Here is a 19,216-nt window from a genome sequence, read left to right on the forward strand (position 1 = left end):
TGGGCATCTGAGTACATTCAGAATGGCACCATCAGGACTCAGCAACAGTTTATGGGAAGTATGGATGGTTTGCGCACCTTGGACCTGTACCGGACCCTTGCCTTGCACCTGTGGTGGATTGGTCATGACAACTGGCATTCTAATATCTCCAGCTTGCAAAGGCCCAACTGGCTGACAAGGTGCCATTATAACCGTGTTAACAGGCAGAGGTACTGTTGCAGCAGCAGTGGGCAAACTATTGTTAACAGGACCCCCGATTGGTGGAAATGTTGCCACAGGAAGAACTGTAACTTTAACAAAAAATAATAGATGAAGTTTCTGTGGAATATTCAACCCGACAATTTCCTGAATTAAACATGGCATTAAATCATATATAGCTATGGATATCATAATTTATAGTACAAGATCTCTGGACTTCATTTAATGATGAGGCTATTAAACTACCTAATTTTCCATGTAAAAAATAAATCTATCTTCAGTGTTCTTGACAGATTGGATGCATTTGAGAATACAATACAAACTCCTGTGGTAAAGAACACTGCGTTTATTTTTAATATATCGAATGAGAGTGGTCCAAAATATCTACTAGAATATTTTTGAAAAATTCAAGGTAGGCAATTTTATAAATAAATAAAACTTCCAATATGTAAACTGTAGTCAAAAGAGTTCAAGAAGATTTACATCATAGGGTAGTACTTTGATCTGTATTATCTTTGTTTCTATGCTTTTATGTGTGCAAAAAACCTTCAAACCTAAGACGATCTAACTTGGATCAAATCCACTACCACAGGCAAGAGGTGTGAATGACCTGAACACAATTGGTAGACATATCCTGAAACAACATGGAGCTCATTCTGAAGAATAAAGTATGCATCATTTAATGATTTTGTCAATGGAAAAGCTACAAAATATTGTTTTTTAAATAAAGTTTTTAAAACTTGCATACTAATGAGACAGGAAATGCCAACAAAATATTTTACTATGTACATTACTGGCCATTCGCATGTTCCTTCTTTTCAAACCAAATTTGATTCAAACACCTGACAGCATGTTTTCCCACAACAGGTGCTGTAAAAAATCCAAAATACAAAATAGTGCTTAGTCAGTAGGATGAGACCTGTAATGTAAAAATAAGAGCGAGGAGAAGTAAGAAAATAACCTACATCATCACACCACCTTTCAGCAAACCTTCCACCCACCTACTTTAAGCCCTACAACTAGAGTAACAGATTAATTGATGAAATGTCAAATTTTATTAAGAGACAGCAAGTGTTACTTATTAGGTCCCTCTGCATTAGTATCTGATGTTAGTATCCTCTGGGGATCAAGTGTGTTCAGAAGAGATCCAGTAACACTATCAGAGGTGGGAATCACCATTCGTGTGGTCATTGTGTTTGCCATCACTGGTAAAGACTGTAGGGTTGGGCATCTGAGTACATTCAGAATGGCACCATCAGGACTCAGCAACAGTTTATGGGAAGTATGGATGGTTTGCGCACCTTGGACCTGTACCGGACCCTTGCCTTGCACCTGTGGTGGATTGGTCATGACAACTGGCATTCTAATATCTCCAGCTTGCAAAGGCCCAACTGGCTGACAAGGTGCCATTATAACTGTGTTAACAGGCAGAGGTACTGTTGCAGCAGCAGTGGTCAAACTATTGTTAACAGGACCCCCGATTGGTGGAAATGTTGCCACAGGAAGAGTCTGCAGCCTTGATACTGTACTACTCATGGGTGGCACTGCAACCACTGGGGATGTCCGGGGAATCACAGGACTGGCTGTTGGTATAGCAGATGGTTTCGGTGGTGCAGGTACGAGTCCTGTTTGTAAAAGAGCTGGTGTAGCCATGCTGGGTGAGCTTCTCTGTGACTGAGCAGTGACGGTAATAATTTTTGGGGGGCAGCTTGCCCCACCGTGCATTATTTTCCCTTCAGGAGCTAAAAAGGAAGGAAGTCTTAGAATACTGGTCAGATTTCGCTGTCCAGATGATAGGACAGTCCCTAATGGAGCCACTTGGGCAAGGGCAGTAGAATCAGTAGAGACCAGTGAAGCTCTGACTGCATTTAAAGGTTTATTAACAAGGGCAGATGGTCCAGCCTTTGCTGTGGTGGGTGCTGGTGGAAGGTGTGAATGGGTGTAACTGAGTGCTGGCAGCCGGATGGGTGTGTGCTGTGCTGTGGCTTGCGCACCAGGTTCTACCATTCTTGGACCTTGAACCCCTGATGTACCAGGTGATGCTGGAGCACCTGGACCCCTGGGGAAAGGAAGTACAGGACTTGTTCTTTGAGGACCCGCAGGGTGCAAGGCAGGGCCTGATATGAGGAGAACATGACTACCAGGCCCAAGGCCTTGAGCAGGTACCACAAATCGTGTGTTGTTGATTAGGAGTTGTGTGCCAGGAGCAAGTGGAGCAGTGGTACTGATCACAAATTTTTCCTGCACTGTAGTGGTGGAAGTGTTGGAATTCACAGGAGGACTAACCACAGAAGTCATAACTGGTTGAGGTGTCAGAGAAGCAGTACCTGATATGTGTGGTGCTATTGTGGTGCTCGGAGTGACAGTTTGAGAGAAGCTTGGTATAGAAGTAATGACCGGAAGACTGACCGGTGAGGGAGCTGATCCAGCGCATTTAGCAGGCCCTGTCTTCTCTGCTGTAAGACTTCTTAGTAAAGTAGCATCTTTGTTTATTAGGCTTCCCAGTGTAGGACCAGAATTTGGAGTTGAACTGCCAACTACTAATTCTAATCTGTTATGTGGTACATTTGATGTAGATACTGTGGCCGTCATCAATGAACTCTTTTGCTGTACAGCTGAAAGGAGTGCAGAAGAGGCCATATGACCAGGGCCATAAGTTGAAAACATTACTGTTTTGTCATCAGTGGACCCCATGACTGTGACAGGTCCTTTGATGTTCAGTGGCATGCAGCTACTTGCAGTAGGTTTGCTGTTTTGAACAAAAGCGAGTCCACTTGAAGTGTCAGGCACACCAGAGACCGTCACTGACTCGAGCTTTATAGCCGCTTCAGCTGGTGGTGCCATCTTATTTCTGACAGCAGTCTTGTCCGATATACTAGCCGTCAATCCCGATATGTTCATATCTTGGACTTTAGTTGGAGTACCAGCAGTCATGCTGCCAATTACTCGGCCAAGGTTGGGTCTAACCTCCCTGGCTTCAGAAGAAGTAATTTTGCCTGTCATGCTAGAATCAGATGTCACAGACCCCTTAAGAATAGTAACTGTAGAGCAGGCAGAAGCAGACTGACTCATAAACATGACCCTTGACCCTGTAGCAGTTAGTGGGGCAGAAGCAGTGGTGATGCTTGATGTTGACAAAGAGAGGCTTGCTGTGGGAGTGACCAGAAAAACCTTCTGAAAGGTGGACTGGTCTGGCACAAGACTGCTTACTTGAGAGCTCTTTTGAGTAGGCCTGGGTATACTTTTAAAAGCAGAGGTCTGTGGGATGACTTGGGCAGCACTCACACTAGTATTACTTTGGAAAGGGTTTGGAGTTATTGAGTTAACTGGGATTAATGTTTGGGGTGATTTGGCTACACTGCCAGAAATCGAAACTATAGGAACACGCGAGCCGTGGCTCTGAGTTACTGTGTTACTTGTTCTTTCCCCCAGATGAGATGGTATCACTGGATTGACACATCTTAAAGGAGATAAGGGTGCTGATTTGAAGGAAGTACCCTTGTTGACTGACAGAGGAAAAGGTTCGGCAGTAGTAGTTGTGCGCGCCGCTTGAGCAGTGCTTGTTGCCGTGGCAGATGTCTTGGGCACCAGGAAAGCCTGAAACTTTGGAGGGATGGCATAAACAAGACTGGGTGGTAAAGCACTTTCTTCTCTCTGGCCTGAAGTCTGCACTTTCACCACGCCTGTGTTTCCCCCTCTGGTTGTAACAAGGATGGACTGTGAGTCTCTGATGCACACAGTCTTCAGCTCCTGTTTCGCATCACATTTGTTGGGATCAGAAAAAGATGAAGGAGTGGTAGAGGATCTGTGTAAAGTTGAACTTGGCTCAGTGGTCTTCATCGGGGCAGGCAAGTCCCTGCAAGATGCTCTCTTTTGTACGATGGGTGACGCAGTAGGAGAAGGTGACTTCACAAAGCTAGCATCTTTTAATGGCGCCACCTGCTGGACAGCTAGTTTGTTTTCTGGCACGGTGAACCCAGGAGTACTGGACAAAAGTGTAGCAGTCTCGGAAATTGAAACCGGGGTGATGCTGGATGGCTGGACGTTCCTCTTTTCCTCTGCCCTTTGAATAAGCATGTTTGAGGGAAGAATGATGACTTGCTGCATCGCCTTTTCTCCCGTTGTCTGGTCCACAACGGGCTGCACTGGAAACTTAACTGGCGTGCCATCTTTCTTTACCAAACTAAAGCCCTCTGGCATCTTATACACAACTTGCACAGGACTCTTTTGGGAAGACTGTGGAGTTGGTGCCTGTGTTGGTGTGGTGCTGAGTGCTGGTTGACAGCTCAGTGCAGGTTTGGTTGGCGGAACAGCTTCAGATGCCATCTTACTTGGCAGTTTCAAAGCTCCAGCCATGGCAGCGGCCTGTGGATGACTTATTAAGGTCACTTTGTTCCCAACGCTCTTGGCCAACAATGCCTGGATTGGCTTACAGCGTCCCTGAAAAGTGCCTATGGGTGCAGCTGCCAATGATATTCTGTCTGTGCTTTCAGAGTTTGTTCCTGCTGTACTCTGATCCTTGGATTTAACCTCAGTCTGAGATTCAAGGGTCACAGAATCATTAAAGACCATCTTCCCTTTTTTACTAGGACTCAAGTTCTCCTCTGGGACACCACTCTGGCGTCGCTTCGAGCTCCGAGTCAAAGGCCCAGAATCACTCACTGTCGTGATAACTTCTGGTCTGCTGACTAAGCATCCTAATGACTCGTTTCCAAGATGATTTTCACATTCTGAAAAAAAAAAAAGAAAAGAAAAAGTATTTCTTAATTTATTTCAAGCAATGAAAATATCCCTGTCACCATTTATACATTATATTGTATTAATTACTATGAAAATAAGTTACACAGGTAATCAGAAAAGCTAAAATAATAATAATTTTTTAAAAAGCCAGAGGAAAAAAGACAAAAGTGACAATAGAAGGTCTGCTTTCTTTCAGCTGTCAATGTTTAACAGATAGAAAGGGATTCGTTTAAAATGGTTTAGTCATTCAGCACCTGATGCCTCAGAGTCTCCCTTTAAAGTCCTCTCGATTTTTTCTTCACCTTGTGACTCTCTACCAACTTCTGCAGATGAAGAGGCTTCTCTGCATGGCCCTGCATCTCCATCAGGCCCCGCCCACTCTTCTCTGATGAAGTCGTCATATTCGGGCTGCTTTTTGAAATCGTCACTTTCCTTTTTCAATCTGGCCCTTATGAAAGAAAAAGATCTGGGTTAAATTTACCAAGTGGCTTTGGGTATTCAGCTAGGATAAAGGGCAGAAATTACAATTGTTTACAGGAAAAAAATGTAATTCCATAAATGTATTGTCTGATGAAATATTCAAAAAGTAATGAGCATGATAATTCTTGGAATCTATTTAAAATCACCTATTTTTAAACCCTCAATTCCTGTAACAATAAATCCTGAATCAATTTACCTGTTCCTTTGGAAGGCCTTTATTAATTTGGGTTCCCATGGTGACAGCTCATTCAGTAATCTTATGAGAGTTATGTGAAGGTCTTTCACGGCTTCCCTTTTCGAGTACCATCGACCCTGAAACGTAACATCCAACAAAACATTTAACCTTTCACCCCAGCAACCCTAAAATCTAAGTCTAATTTGCATCAAACTGTGTAAACCTTTAAAAGTTTTTTGCACAGTTAACTTGTAAAATGCCACCATGACCTAAAATAAACGACACAACAGATAAATTTAAATACAAATGTGGGGGGGGGGGGGGTTGGTTTTCTGTGCGTCATGGGTTAAACAGAGATCATGTCCATTCAAAAAGCAGGAAAACCACAGAGCACTGGCTAGGGTCTAAATAGCCTAAATTATGTAAACCAAATAGTGACACAAGACATTTAAAGTGAAGAAGCTTGAAAAAAAAGTATAATATGACTGCAGCTCATGAGCTTAACCCCAACCCAGACCCTGTAATCATTATAATTGAGTGGAACCACAGAATTTCGAAAAGGCCTATTAATTACAAAACTGACTGAAGAATATGAAACCATATCAAATACGCTTAAACTTTTTTTTTTATTTAGTCAACTGTGTGTGTGAAGTGTGTGCGTGTGTATTCCCCATCTTACTAACACATCTCTTTCTGGTACTTTCCAGATCATCAAGTTCATCCTCTGTTTTACTGATGAGATCCCTCAGCTCCTCTAACGTGGTGCACACCAACTGCAGAGAAGTAAAATCAACCCAGTGTTTGATGAAGGAAAGAAACGGTGTTTTAAAAAAAAATACAAAATAAAAAGATATCAATTAATGAACAGGGGAAAGTTAAAAGTTTAAACTGAGAAAAATGGCTTCCCGGTTAAACAGCTTAGCATTATTACGAGAGTAATAATATATTCTTGAAATGACCAAATCTTGTATTTAGGTTTTGGCTGCCCTCTAGTAGAAGCTTCCAGAAATGCATGCAAAAGCCATTTTATTAGCCCTTACCACTTTTAGGTGGTAGATCACTCTTAACAAGCAGGGACACCGACATGTAAAACCTCCAGCAACACGCTGTCTGATACACTCATACCAGCACCATGTCAGTATCACTGACGTGTTGAGAATGGACAGTGGTCCTGTGGTCAGAAACTGACCCGGTGATGAAATGGCTTGCAGAGTGGCTGTAAACGTGCATGCGAATACACACGCTGTAATCGTAATTACATTTTCCTACTAGTGGTCGTGCATCCGCATTTGACCTTTTAGAAATTACAACAGTACTCCGTGTTGTTGTAGGCTTAAACATAATCCTGCTTTGCAGACCGACACCTCTGGAAGGTTCATCTCTGTGTATATAGTGCCGAAACGAGCAGTTCTCACCCTAAACTCTGGCTCCAGAGGGAGCTCAGGAGGTTCTTTCCCCTTCTTTTCTCCAGGTTTCTTGAGGTCAAACTTTTTCCCTGTTGACAGCGGACCGTGTAACTGGACGTAAGTTTCATGTAATTGATAAATGAAACAATTATTGCGCAAAAAAAAAAAAAAAAAGGCAATTTAACATTCAAGACATTCATCTCTTGCTTCTGTGCACAGCAAACTGCATATGATCTCACAGATGTCAGGAGATTAACACGACGTCCCATCGCGAGGAGACTTCGCCGTGAACATTCGCGGGGTTCGCTAACGTAACCGGCTCGCGAGTAAGTGTTGTTCGGAGCTACAAATGGTTTCCTGCCCTTCACTGGCCGTAACAAAGGCACAAACATCTGATCTGACCCAAGGGTGTTCTGTAGCTGAAACCTGGGCCTGCCGTCTGTCCCTCCCTCACCTAGCTTCCGCTTCCTTTTCTCCCTCCTCTTCGCGGAGGTGGCGGCTTTGCGCAGGCCGCCTCGGGCCGCCCTCGCCTGCCCGCGCCTTTTCAGACCCGGCCTCCTTGCTGCGACCCCTCTCGCTCCCTTTTTCTTCTTCTTCTTCTTCCTGGAGGGCACGCCCGTGGTGCGCGGAGGACGCGAGGAGCAGGTCCGGCCCGCCGCGGCTGTGGAGCCGCAGCACGGGCGACTTTCTGGCTCTGCGGCGCTGTCCGCGGGACGCCCCGGACAGGGACCCCAGTCCCGGCATGCCGGTGGTCCGTTGTGAGGCGCAGCGGCTACGTCGGACGGCAAAGGAGCTTTTAAAGTGTCAGTGCCCAGAAAGTTGGCAGGAGACTTTCCATGATAGCAGTCACCCCCCACCCTAAGGCAGGGTTCAGACTCCTCCTCTCCTGCTGGCTCGTCTGCTTCTTTTAATTTAACTCTCTGTTCCACCTCCATGAGCTCTTCCTTGATGCTTGCGGGACTCGGCAGCTCCTCTTTAAAAGAGTACAAAAATCTGTCAGGACCTTCCCGGTCCAGTAGGTTTTCTTCCGAGTCGTCTGTGCCTCCAGGTGAATCCTCTCTGCCGGCCCAGGAGTACAGCCGCGCACCGCTGGGGTCTCCGTTCTCGACCTTCGCCTCGAGGGACCCGGCTGGGCCTGCCGAGCCCTCGGCCTCCGCTTCCCGTGATAGCTTCTTCACGCGGAGCATCGGCATGGGGTAGGTGAGTGGCGTGCAGGGGCTCTGGCAGTAGATTCGCAAATCCGCGCCGCAGAAGTGCGGGAAGTGGATGTAGGCGTTTTCCTGGCCGTCGTAGCCCAGGATGGACTCGCGGCACTCGTGGATGGGCTGCCCCAGCACAGCGTCCTGCACGTCCTTCTGTGTCTCGTACACGTGGTCACAAAGGCCCTTGAGCAGCCAAACACGCTGCTTGAAGGGCAGCAGGTGGAAGGCCACGTCCTCCAGGGGACTCGTCTCGCCCAGCGTCCAGAAAAAGCGATGGCAGAGCCCCAGACGCTCGGCGCAGGCGGCCTGGTCCTCCGCCCCGCCCACCGCCTGGTACCAGCCCAAGACCCTCCGCCTTAGCTCCGCCTCCCAGCGCCGGTAGGCCAGAGCCGGGCGCCGGTGGAGAGTGGCCCTGCGGTGGGGCTGGCAGAGCAGCGAGGTCATGACCTTGGCCAGGAAGGAGCTGCAGCGGGGCATCAGCAGGCAACGCTCCAGCTCAAAGAAGACGATCTCGGGCAGGTTGAGGGCCGTCTGGGCGAGGCACAGGAAGTGACCGACGGCGGGCAGCTCCCACATGGTGGCAACGGGCCACGGCTCGGCCAGGGAGAGCAGACACTGCTCCCACTGCTCCACCTCCTTGGCCGACGCCTCCTCAGCCTCCTTCTTCACGAGCTCTCGTTGCCTAGGATTTAAAGGGAAAAGGTCAAAATTACAAAAGGCCGATGTCACAGAGAGAACATAAACAAAGACTATTTTACGTAATCTTGTTTAATATTACATTAAAAGGGAAGTACAATAACTGATCTGTTTACTCCTTAGTTGGAGATAGTTGAATTTCTCCTAAATTTAGTTGGAGATAGTTGAATTTCTCCTAAATCATTTCTACTGTTTTCACCATGTGTGTGTTTTGTAAGATTTCCTATTAGATTTTAATATGTACAAAGCGGTTGTACTGAACATACTTAGAAAAAACACTAGGTTCAAAAAAATTATTCTATGTGTTGTCATTTTAAACTTGCTGTCTAAATCACACTGATATTCATGGGTGAATATGAAGTACACAGTGTATTATATTCATGTGTGTAGGTCACAGCATGGACAGCTTTGTAATATCCTAGCAAAATATAATCTCTGGCACAGTCAGACACAAATGAATAATATTTATTAAGCTTGTGAGAGCGCTAATGGAGGATCAGCTCAGTTACTGTTCTATTATTGTTCTGTAATCATTCTATTATTGTTTTATTATTGTTCTATTATTGTTCTGTAATCATTCTATTATTGTTTTATTATTGTTCTATTATTGTTCTGTAATGAGTCTATTATTGTTTTATTATTTTTCTATTATTGTTCTGTAATCATTCTATTATTGTTTTATTATTGTTCTATTATTGTTCTGTAATGAGTCTATTATTGTTTTATTATTTTTCTGTAATCATTCTATTATTGTTTTATTATTGTTCTATAATTGTTCAATTGGTCATAAAAAGTAAACAGTCCTCCCAGATGAGCAGCACACACACTGACTATTTGCATAATGTTTTGTAATAAATTAAAAACACCCTGGTGAACCACTGATGTGACTTAATAAAAGACTGGCATGAATTGTTCCGACCAAAATGATTTACTGTTGTTGAACCATATCAATGTACAGCAATACAGCCACTAATATTAAGTCTCAGACAATCCATGTTGCTGGTCCACATGGTCCACACTTTTACTGATACACAACACTGGTCTACATCAGGTGGAGGTTACTTTTACTGATACACAACGCTGGTCTACATCAGGTGGAGGTTACTTTTACTGATACACAGCGCTGGTCTACATCAGGGAGAGGTTACTTTTACTGATACACAGTGCTGGTCTACATCAGGTGGAGGTTACTTTTACTGATACACAGCGCTGGTCTACATCAGGGAGAGGTTACTTTTACTGATACACAGCGCTGGTCTACATCAGGGGGAGGTTACTTTTACTGATACACAGCGCTGGTCTACATCAGGGGGCTACCTTTTGTCCTCTTTGGCTCTCCGTTGTTCTTCCATTCTGAGAGCCTGAACCATGATGGACTCACAGCCCCCCACTGTAATGGCTGCCAGACTCCGAGGAACAGACCTCCGCCTACTCGAGGTGCCAGGTGGACCCCTCTCATCTTCGGTGCCAAAACGCCCCCTAGAGGTCACAGCCAAGGATGTCTTTTCTCTCAGCGCCCTATTAAACATGCATTAACAAATAAAACAACACCTGATTGGCAAAATGATTCGACACAGATGGCAAAGTTCTTATATTTGCAGCCATTCTGTGGTAGTGTAGCAGACCGCATTGTGAACCAGTGCTTTGGGTACAACCTGATCATCAATAGTCAAGTTGAAACGGGTTATGCTCAAACTGCTCTGTTGTACATTCTTACTGTGTAGTCCTGTGTGATGCACAGCTATACTACTGTCTTACATCATGGACCAGAAGAAACACCAACTGGTTCCAACATATACAAATTATATTGAAGGACAACAATAAGGCCTACAACTGAATTTCAACTTGTTAGCTTTAATCAATGAAATAAACTTTTAATTTATTTGGGACTACTAGAATAAATAGACCACCCAGCACACAGCAACCCCCCTACAAAAACGAATCAAAACAAACCAAAACCAAAACCAAAACACACTGCATAGCACAAATTGCTTAGCTAAAACTATGTGGAAGTATTGTTAGTAAATACAACTGCTCACCTTGACAGCAGAGTTAGCTTTTGTTCTAGCATGATCTCCAGTTTTTGGGCCTGTTTGGAGATCCAGTGGTCCACACCATGAAATCTGTAGCAGTTCTCCAGCATTAGGCGAAAGTCAGCCACAAACTCAGTAATGCTTTCGTACTCGCGGTTGACAAACTTATCGTCCATCTTTTTAAAACACATGTCGTTTCGAGGAGCCTGAACCCTCTGGTCTCCCGGGCCAACGGATTGCCAAAACGGGGCAGTAATCGCTTTGTGCTTCTCCAGCAGGAAACTGTGGAATATTCTATACGCCTGTTGCAGCTCCAGCGTGAGCTGTTCGTCCTCGTCCGTACTGGACGCGCACACCTCGGATATTTCCGTCACACCGTCGGTCATGTCCAAGTCGCTTTGGATGCAGTGCGAAATCACGTTCCCCGGCTCTGCCGCTGACAAAGAGCCGTTGCACAGACCCGCGGGATCCTGTACGCATCCAGCCGCTCCGTGTTTTATTTCAGACGTACGGATTGCGGCGGGCGGATCGTCCCGGAGGTGGTTGTGCACAAAGACGCGTTGCTGCTCCTCCCTGATACCTGCCATGTCTCTGAGACGATCGGCACTGTGGTTCAGTCTTTCTGCTGGGTAGCTTGTCTCATTCTTACTGCTACTGTCAGCCCGAAACTTCATATCCAGCGGCGTGGAAGAGGGCAATCCCGCGGATTAAGGCGCCTGTTAATCACACGAAGCGGTAGCGGTTACTAAACCGGATTGTTTTGAAAACATCCGAAAACACGTGTGTGTGACGATCACGCGACAAGTTCCAGTTCGTATAGTTTGGATATTACGGCTGACTTTAGTAACGCAAATCTAATAATCAGTTATCTATGATGAACAAATTAGGATAATGCCCCCGTAATAGATACACTTAAAGTTTAAAGCATAACTTAATCACTGATCGCCAGATATCTGTCAACGCTAGCCATCCAGCTAATTAAACGGAAAAGTAACAAGTCCTGCTGATTAAACGGGACTGGTAGCAGATAACGGTTACCCTTAGATACACCGTATCGGGCTTTATTTTCCGACTTAAATGAACTTTGAATAATGTCTCATCAGGCAAAAACGGTTGAGGTATGCAAGGCCGTAATGCTCCCAAAGCCATATCAAGCTTTACATCCAAATTCCCCCCGAGAGTGTCAGTACGAGCGGCTGACCAGGCCGGCAAGCAAACCTCCAGCTCGGCGCTCTCTGGTTGCCTCTTATCCCCGAGAAGGAGCGTCTGACCCGGACAGTCGCGGGTGCTTCGCCCTGTTCGCGGAGCCCATTGTTTCCACTCGAGGCCCGCACTAGCTAGCTAAAGGTCCCTCATTCGTTACTAAACATCCCGAGCTGCAGCTAATAAATCACTGTAGCGATCGGAGTAGACTGTTAGGTACAACACCGAACATGCTTCAACCAGCCGTCAACCGGGATGCGAGAGCCGGATAAACTCGAGCTGAATGAAATCCGAAGTCTATTTAATTCACTAACTGGCTAACGATCTAGCTGCTTAGCTTGCAACATTCCGTTAAAAAGTTCACTGTGCAAAACAGCACTTCCACTGACCAAAAAAAAAAAATTAAGACTAAAGGAGAAATAACCGATTTTGTCAAGTAAGGCAGTATAATAAGAGCACTAGAAAGGTAAACACAAGGGAAATCTGTTAGTTAGCTAGCTAGCTAACTAGCTTAGCTCCAAACTAGCAGAGGAGCCCTGGTTTTCTTAACTTCGAGCTCCGAGACTGGTGCCGTAACCCCAGGGTTGCCAGGTCATTTCGAAAGCACATTTTCACTGAATTAGATGCAGAAGGATAAATATACAGCTACACTCTAATCTGCTTATTTGTAGCCGAAAAGATGTGCTTTTGATTTGTTTTCAGTTTTTGTCTCGTGTTAGATGGAAACTAGTTTTTTATATTAAATTGCTGCATGCTTTTTTGTCATGGCATTGAAATGAAAAGAACTGTACTTAACATTTAAACTTATTGAAAATAAACCTTCATAACAGATTACAATATAATTAGCTTTTTTTGTCGGTAAGTAAACATGGAAAGTAATAATTAGGTAGGTGTAAACAGTGGAATTGGCAACAAAGCGACGTCACTTTTTGCCTAGATCAATTTTTCTAGGTTGGTTTCCGTTTTATACCTAAATGCTTCGACGCACACACAAAAACAATAGTGGCGTCTCAAACATCTAAATATAAATATAAACAATTTATGTTATCGTTCATCAAAAATATGAGAGTAATTGGGTAACTCAACGGAGACAGGACTTATGAATTACCATATCTTATATCATATTATTGGAAACCAAGGATATTATGTTCTTCCCGCAGCATCCTACGCTATAAAATCAGGAAACCATTTTCAGACACATGTAATGTGCCTTAACTCTTTTTAAAATGCGCACAATTGTGTACATATTTCAAAAGGTAGAAAGAGACGCATGTCGCTTTGCAGCATCAGTAGGTTCTAGTAGCAGCTGTGGACCCATTACGCCGTACGTAATCATCGCTCACATACGTAACACGATCACATCTGTGTTACTCCGACACACAGCACTACCAAAAGTTGTATTTTGATTGTCCTGCGTTCTTCTCTTGTACTATCTACAAATTCATCAGAAGAGGGTAGTGCTCTGATTGAAGTACCCAGCATCCAGTCATATGCTGTGCAGCAGCATAGTTAAAAAACACATTTTTGTTCAGTATGTTTTTACACTCTAACACCACTAATTCCCAATGCCCCCGCTCTAATAGATCTGATGCCCCATGCGCGTACTCTTAAGAGTGCTAATGCCCCGTTGCTCCACTCTATCACCCCAAATGCTCCCTGTCTCCACTAACAGCGCTGATGCGGTATGTGGTATATTTTGGATGATATATATTGTGTTGTGTGTGATACATATGTATCACAATATGTGGTATATATTGGGCGGTGCATATTGTGTGGTATATATTGGTTTATAATATGTTGTGTGGTATATATTGTTCCATGCAGTAGTTGGAGTATTATTTTTTATTGCTCTAAACTTTGACTTGAAACTTGAATTTTATGTGAGAGAAAAAAAAACAAACACTTGTTTTAGGTCATTGGTTTTGTTAACACAATGGCTTTATTCAAAGGCACATTTAGCTTTAACTTCCCTGGAGGCTCTGCAGAAGGCACTTCAATCATCTTCATAGCAACACTGTCTGAGAACAACACATGAATTAATAGTTTAACTGGTATCATGAGAATTAGGGTTTGTTTTGGGAATGTTTCTCAATGCGTTCAGTAATATACTTTATTTTTCAGTTTCTTGAATGAGCGTCACTACTGGGATGCAATGTTTTAATACAGTTTAATACAGTGTTTTAACGCAGCATTTTAGGTACAGGACCTGATGCTGATAACACTGGTCATTTGGACCCCTTCTTTTCAACAGAACACTATGAGGGCTGGTACTGGAACAGCCATGTCTGCGCACTTCACTACAAAAGCAACAACAAAAACTGATCCAAGACCAGTGCTCTCACATGGCGGAGGTCATTGGGTGTAACCGCCAGTGTCGATGCTGTGGGCTGCTTATAAGCAAGTAGAAAAAATAAGATTGGTTAAAATCACCACCACCAGGTGGCGCCTGAGTCTATAACGCTCTAAAAAAACATTTCGGAACAATTAAGACAAAAAATGGTCCCACACCATATATCCCCGACTGGGCCCAGAACTCAACAGCCCATTGAACGTGGTTACAATTTGGCAGCGGGTTTAAATACCAGCAGTTGTTTGCAGTGCATCAGAGCCAACAGTGTCTCTCTCTTCGTACTTTAGTTGGCACCAACCAGCTACTTCCTTCCTCAGCTCACAGCCGCCATGTTCCCGAACAACTTGCCCCTTTTCGCAGCACCCACTGTCTCCATGGTGACCAAGCAATAGCATGGCGGTGGTTTATGTTCTGATCCGCCTCACTGTGTAAACAGGTACATGACGTATGGGTACAATTTAATCTGTTGGGCTTACAATCCGTTTGTAAAAGACAGATCTGGGATCAGTTATGCTTATTTCTTCTAAGACTTTAACACTATGAGTATGAAAGGACCATGGCACCTACCTAGCACCAAACTTCACCAGCAACTATAGATCCATTCCTCTATTAGCAGGCTGATGTCCAGCCAGGCATTCAGCAGAGCTTTGACTGCCAAATTTCTGTAGAGCACTGAGTGCAGACTCCACAGCAGAGATCAGTCAGGCTGATTCCCAGGGCAGAGATCAGCCGGTCTGAGTCTGACTTACAGGGCAGAGATCAGTCAGTATGACTCCCTGGGCAGAAAACAGTCCCAGGTCAGAGACCAATCAAAGTCTGACTCCCAGGGCAGAGATCAATCAGTCAGTCTGACTCCCAGGGCAGAGATCAGTCAGAGTCTGACGTCCAGGTGAACATGGGCTCAGTTACATCATGTACCTTCCTGTTCAACCCAGAGCAGCACCAAGATCCACTGGTACTGCCACTCCTGACAACTGTTTAAAGAAGGTTCGGGTTCGGGAAGCCTGTGAGCAGATGAGGAAGAGTTCAGCTTCAGAAAGTAGAATTTTAATGATCCAACTGGGTGCATTAATTAATTCTACCTGGCTTGAGCTAATCAGCGAAATCACGGAGAGAACGTTTGCTTCTGAACCTAAACTACACGTTTTCAAGACTGTGGGAGAAGTAGCTGAGCGCATCTCTGTCCCTATTACAGAGTAACAGGGGAAAAATGAAGAGTACTTGGGTTGAGTCTGCACTCACGGAAATCAGTTAGCAGGACTTAATCAATGAAAGTATGAGTTAATCATCCATATTAACACTAAATTTCTCCAAATGCCCAGAGAGTTATTGTTAATTGTAATAATGTTCCAATAACTGGCTAAGACGTGGCGTCCAGCCTAACTGTCATTAGAGACTCATTGGCCCTGACATATTAATGTTTAATAGCCTGCTGGACAAAAGCACTAGCAATTATATTCTGTTAAACTTTAATGTTCCCTTTAATAAAAAAAATCCCAACAGATTCCGTTTCTGAAATCAAAATATTTAATAGGTACATACCAAGTATAATACCATGTATAAAATTTCAGATCACAATATGAAGCCATGTTACTGCAGAGGCAGCGTATGTAGCAGGTAATGTTTGCCACATCAAGAGAGCTAATGATTAAAATAGAACAGTAGCTAAAGGAGAGAAAAGAACAGCATACTCAGCATTATTGGAAATTAGATGTGTGTGTTTTCCTCTTTTCAAAATCTTTTTTTTTCCTTCTTCGTAAGTGCAAAAAACAGATCACAGGTGGGCGAGAAGCAGAGCATTCACATGACTACAGAACTGGAGAGAGAGAGCAGGGGCGGGATTTCTGGGGAACAGGGGGCGGGGTTTACGGAGGACAGGGGCGGGGTTTGCGGGGGACATGGGGCGGGGTTTACGGAGGACAGGGGCGGGGTTTGTGTGGGAAGGGCTGGGGAGTGTGAGGAAGATGACAGAGAGGATGATGCCAAGGATTGTGTCAGCACTGCCTGACACAAGGATTACAAAAACAGAAAAACCCAAACAAACAAATGATATCATCTATTACTGTGGGAAACGCGGCACATCACAGTTTTGCTGTAGAGAAGACAACCTTTTTTTTTTTTTTTTTCCCAGAAAAATTAAACCTTTTAAAGAAAAGGACATCATCACAACAAAGAAACGGAGCGACAGACAGACAGCACCCCCTCACACCCTCACACACTTGATGCTGCTGACAGGAGAAAAAAAGAGCTTTAGACGAGAGTTCGCTCTTCATCACCCCAGACTGAACCTGAGGGAAGCAGCTGCTATTCAGGAAGATTTCCGAGCAGAAATGCTGAATTGGGATCAGTTTTTGTCACGGCATCCAGACTACTTGACTAAGTGTGTGAAGGTGGAAGGCCGTATGCGGTGTTTAGTCATGCCCTCCTGGTTTCAAACATGGTTGGTTCCAGGGCGGCACAGCGTTTTTTATGAAACACATCACCATAGGGAAGAAACCTGATCTGAGATCAGCATTTTTCTGACACATCACCATAAAACAGGGTAGAAATCTGATTTGAGATCAGTGATCTTCAGTGGAGCATGTTTTGGACGGCGAGCCCTGGCTAAAATGGCCCGAGCACGGCTTTTAAACACCCGGGAGAAGCTGGGCGGCAACACAGCCTACTGCAACTTAACAAGTCTGAACCCAACAGCCAACCAACCCTTTGGTAAAACATCGACAGAAAGAAGTTGAAGGTGTGATTATTGCTGGCCAGATTAAAAATGTAATTAAAAGTCTGTGCCTTCAACTGGATGCCTGTAGAAATGATGCTTGAACCTGTCAAACAGGTTTTAGAGTTGATTGAATTTCAGTAAGCAAGTTTAAAAGGTGAATTGTATTAAAGTATTAACTTCAGATCACTACCTGAAGTGACTGCATCTGACCTGAATCATTTTAATCAATTAATAATAAAATTTAAACTCCTTGACTGTCTAAGTGCGAGTCTCTTCTGAAAGTTGTATAGTGCTTTGAACGTACCAATCAAAATGGCTGCATCCAAGCAGCTGTTTTCTGTCCTGAATTAGGGTTAGGGTTATTCCTCTGAGCAGTAAAGATGTTACGTGAGCGCTGCAGCGTCTTTTACCCCACCCTGCACCCTACACCCTACACCCATCCTGTCTGAGATACCGCAGGAGGCTACGCTGCTGTCACCAAACCCTCACTGGGACTTTAAAGGGTGGTTTTAACACAACACTACAAACCTAACCACAGTGAGAGCAAACTAATGTCGCCTGGCGTTAGCATGCTAACTGGCAATGCTAGAATTCATTCACTGTCGCCGGATTAGCACTGCTGATTAGCCTAACCTCCTTTTAAGCTCGTTTCTGGAAGTAAGGGTGTGACAGACACCAAGTCTGACAGTATAGTCAGGCCTTATCTTCAGGGTTAACAACTGTTAGCATATAATTAGCGTTAGCATTATCTTAGACCCATCCTCAACAGATCCACTGACTTGAATGGGAATGGAATCCATCTGTAGTTCTCGAGCACTCCTACGAACAGTGGGAGGCTTCTCCAGCTGAGATGAAGACGAGGGGGAACACACACACGAGTAGCGAAGGTCCCCTATCCATGGGGTCATTGTCATGACGATGGCCTTGGTGTCCTGGTATACACGTCAGGCTGGTGTTGATGGGGACAGGGAGGTGTATATGTATACTGTCTAGATGTGCTTTGTGCATGTGTGAATGTGGGTCAGTGTTTATTTGTTACGTAAGCTTTTGGGAATTAGTGCATTGTGTGTGCCTGTGTGTGTGTGTGTGTGTGTGTGTGTGTGTGTGTGTGTGCGCGGATATGCATGTGCAAGTGTGTGTGTGTGTGTGTGTGTGTGTGTGTGTGTGTGTGTGTGTGTGTGTGTGTGTGTGTGTGTGTGTGTGTGTGTGTGTGCATAAGAATGCCTGTTGACCACAAGTGCCTTTAATCTGAGTGGAGATTTTGTCCATTTCCTCTGCGCTGTCTCATCGGCCTTTGCTGTATCCAGGAAAGAACTGGTCCAGGAGCAGCTGCAGACTCTGGTTCAGGAGCATGATGTAGTCTTTTCCCAGGTCATGGCGACAGGCAGGGCAGGTATACACCTCTGCCCGAAACGACCTCTGCAGACAGGTCTGGGTTCAGGTGATAAAAGGCACAGGCAAGGTTATGAAGTGTGTCACAGGTCTTTAGCACATCAACAACCGCTAAGAGCTGTAATTCAGTGGTTAAGGTACTTGACTAGTAATCAGAAGGTTGCTGGTTCAAGCCCCACCACTACCAAGTTGCCACTATTGGGCCCCTGAGCGAGACCCTTAACCCTCAGTTGCTCAAGTTGTACTCACTCATAATTGTCACTTTGCATAAAAGCATGTAAATGTAGAAACAAACTGCTGATGGTTTATTAGGGACAAGCTTTTTACACAGCAGTTTGGTTTGGTTTTTTTAACATACACCAATGCTACACATCTCCAGCCAACAGCAAATTCTGAACCACTCAAACGTAGGGTGTGTCTCAATACGCAGTGAGCTTATCATAAAATGCGTGCTCCTAACAAGAAGGCTGTCTCTTAGATAACTTAAATATGCACGTCTGCACACATACTGAGATCATTTATTTTGGCTGAACAGAAAACGTCAAATGCTTCCTCAGCCATGGAGCTTAGGAATTTATGTTTATGTTTAGGAATAGCGGACTGAATTGGGGCAGCCAGTGATGTG

The 19,216-nt window shown here is 44.5% G+C and overlaps 2 protein-coding genes and 1 pseudogene across 4 annotated transcripts in view; 1 reads left to right on the plus strand and 2 right to left on the minus strand.

Moving 5' to 3' along the window:
• Window positions 1–19,216, plus strand: part of LOC118240651 — a 659,061-nt pseudogene that overhangs the window by 31,064 nt on the left and 608,781 nt on the right.
• On the minus strand, window positions 863–12,681 carry LOC113585652 (uncharacterized protein KIAA2026). Of its 3 annotated transcripts, XM_035521391.1 has the most exons (9): window positions 12,149–12,681; window positions 10,937–11,646; window positions 10,215–10,415; window positions 7,239–8,883; window positions 7,009–7,110; window positions 6,277–6,366; window positions 5,615–5,730; window positions 5,193–5,386; window positions 863–4,928 (listed from the first exon to the last, which is right to left on the minus strand). In XM_035521391.1, the coding sequence occupies exons 2-9, from the start codon at window positions 11,602–11,604 to the stop codon at window positions 1,273–1,275; spliced, it is 6,672 nt and encodes a 2,223-aa protein (XP_035377284.1). In that variant the 5' UTR covers window positions 11,605–11,646; window positions 12,149–12,681; the 3' UTR covers window positions 863–1,272. The 3 variants fall into 3 exon arrangements, with proteins under 3 accessions (XP_035377284.1, XP_035377285.1, XP_035377286.1); XM_035521392.1 differs by having other exon boundaries at window positions 7,009–7,088; window positions 7,454–8,883; window positions 10,937–12,681; XM_035521393.1 differs by lacking the exon at window positions 863–4,928 and having other exon boundaries at window positions 5,295–5,386; window positions 6,273–6,366; window positions 10,937–12,681.
• Window positions 18,343–19,216, minus strand: part of LOC113585651 (E3 ubiquitin-protein ligase UHRF2) — a 53,593-nt gene continuing 52,719 nt past the window's right edge. The window contains exon 16 of the mRNA XM_027023261.2: window positions 18,343–18,630. Within this exon, the coding sequence (XP_026879062.2) occupies window positions 18,484–18,630 (147 nt within the window). The 3' untranslated portion in view covers window positions 18,343–18,483. The remainder of the gene's footprint in view (window positions 18,631–19,216) is intronic.

The sequence above is a fragment of the Electrophorus electricus genome, chromosome 22 (genome assembly GCF_013358815.1).
Source record: "Electrophorus electricus isolate fEleEle1 chromosome 22, fEleEle1.pri, whole genome shotgun sequence".
Taxonomy (NCBI): Eukaryota; Metazoa; Chordata; class Actinopteri; order Gymnotiformes; family Gymnotidae; genus Electrophorus; species Electrophorus electricus.

Coding starts and splice junctions, on each gene's coding strand:
- LOC113585652 (XM_035521391.1), bottom strand. CDS start 11,604: ATGAAGTTTCGGGCTGACAGTAGCAGTAAGAATGAGACAAGCTACCCA. Junction 6,367..7,008: donor CTCTGGAGCCAGAGTTTAGG/GTGAGAACTGCT, acceptor ACTTCTCTGCAG/TTGGTGTGCACCACGTTAGA. Junction 4,929..5,192: donor GGGAGACTCTGAGGCATCAG/GTGCTGAATGAC, acceptor TTTTTTTTTCAG/AATGTGAAAATCATCTTGGA.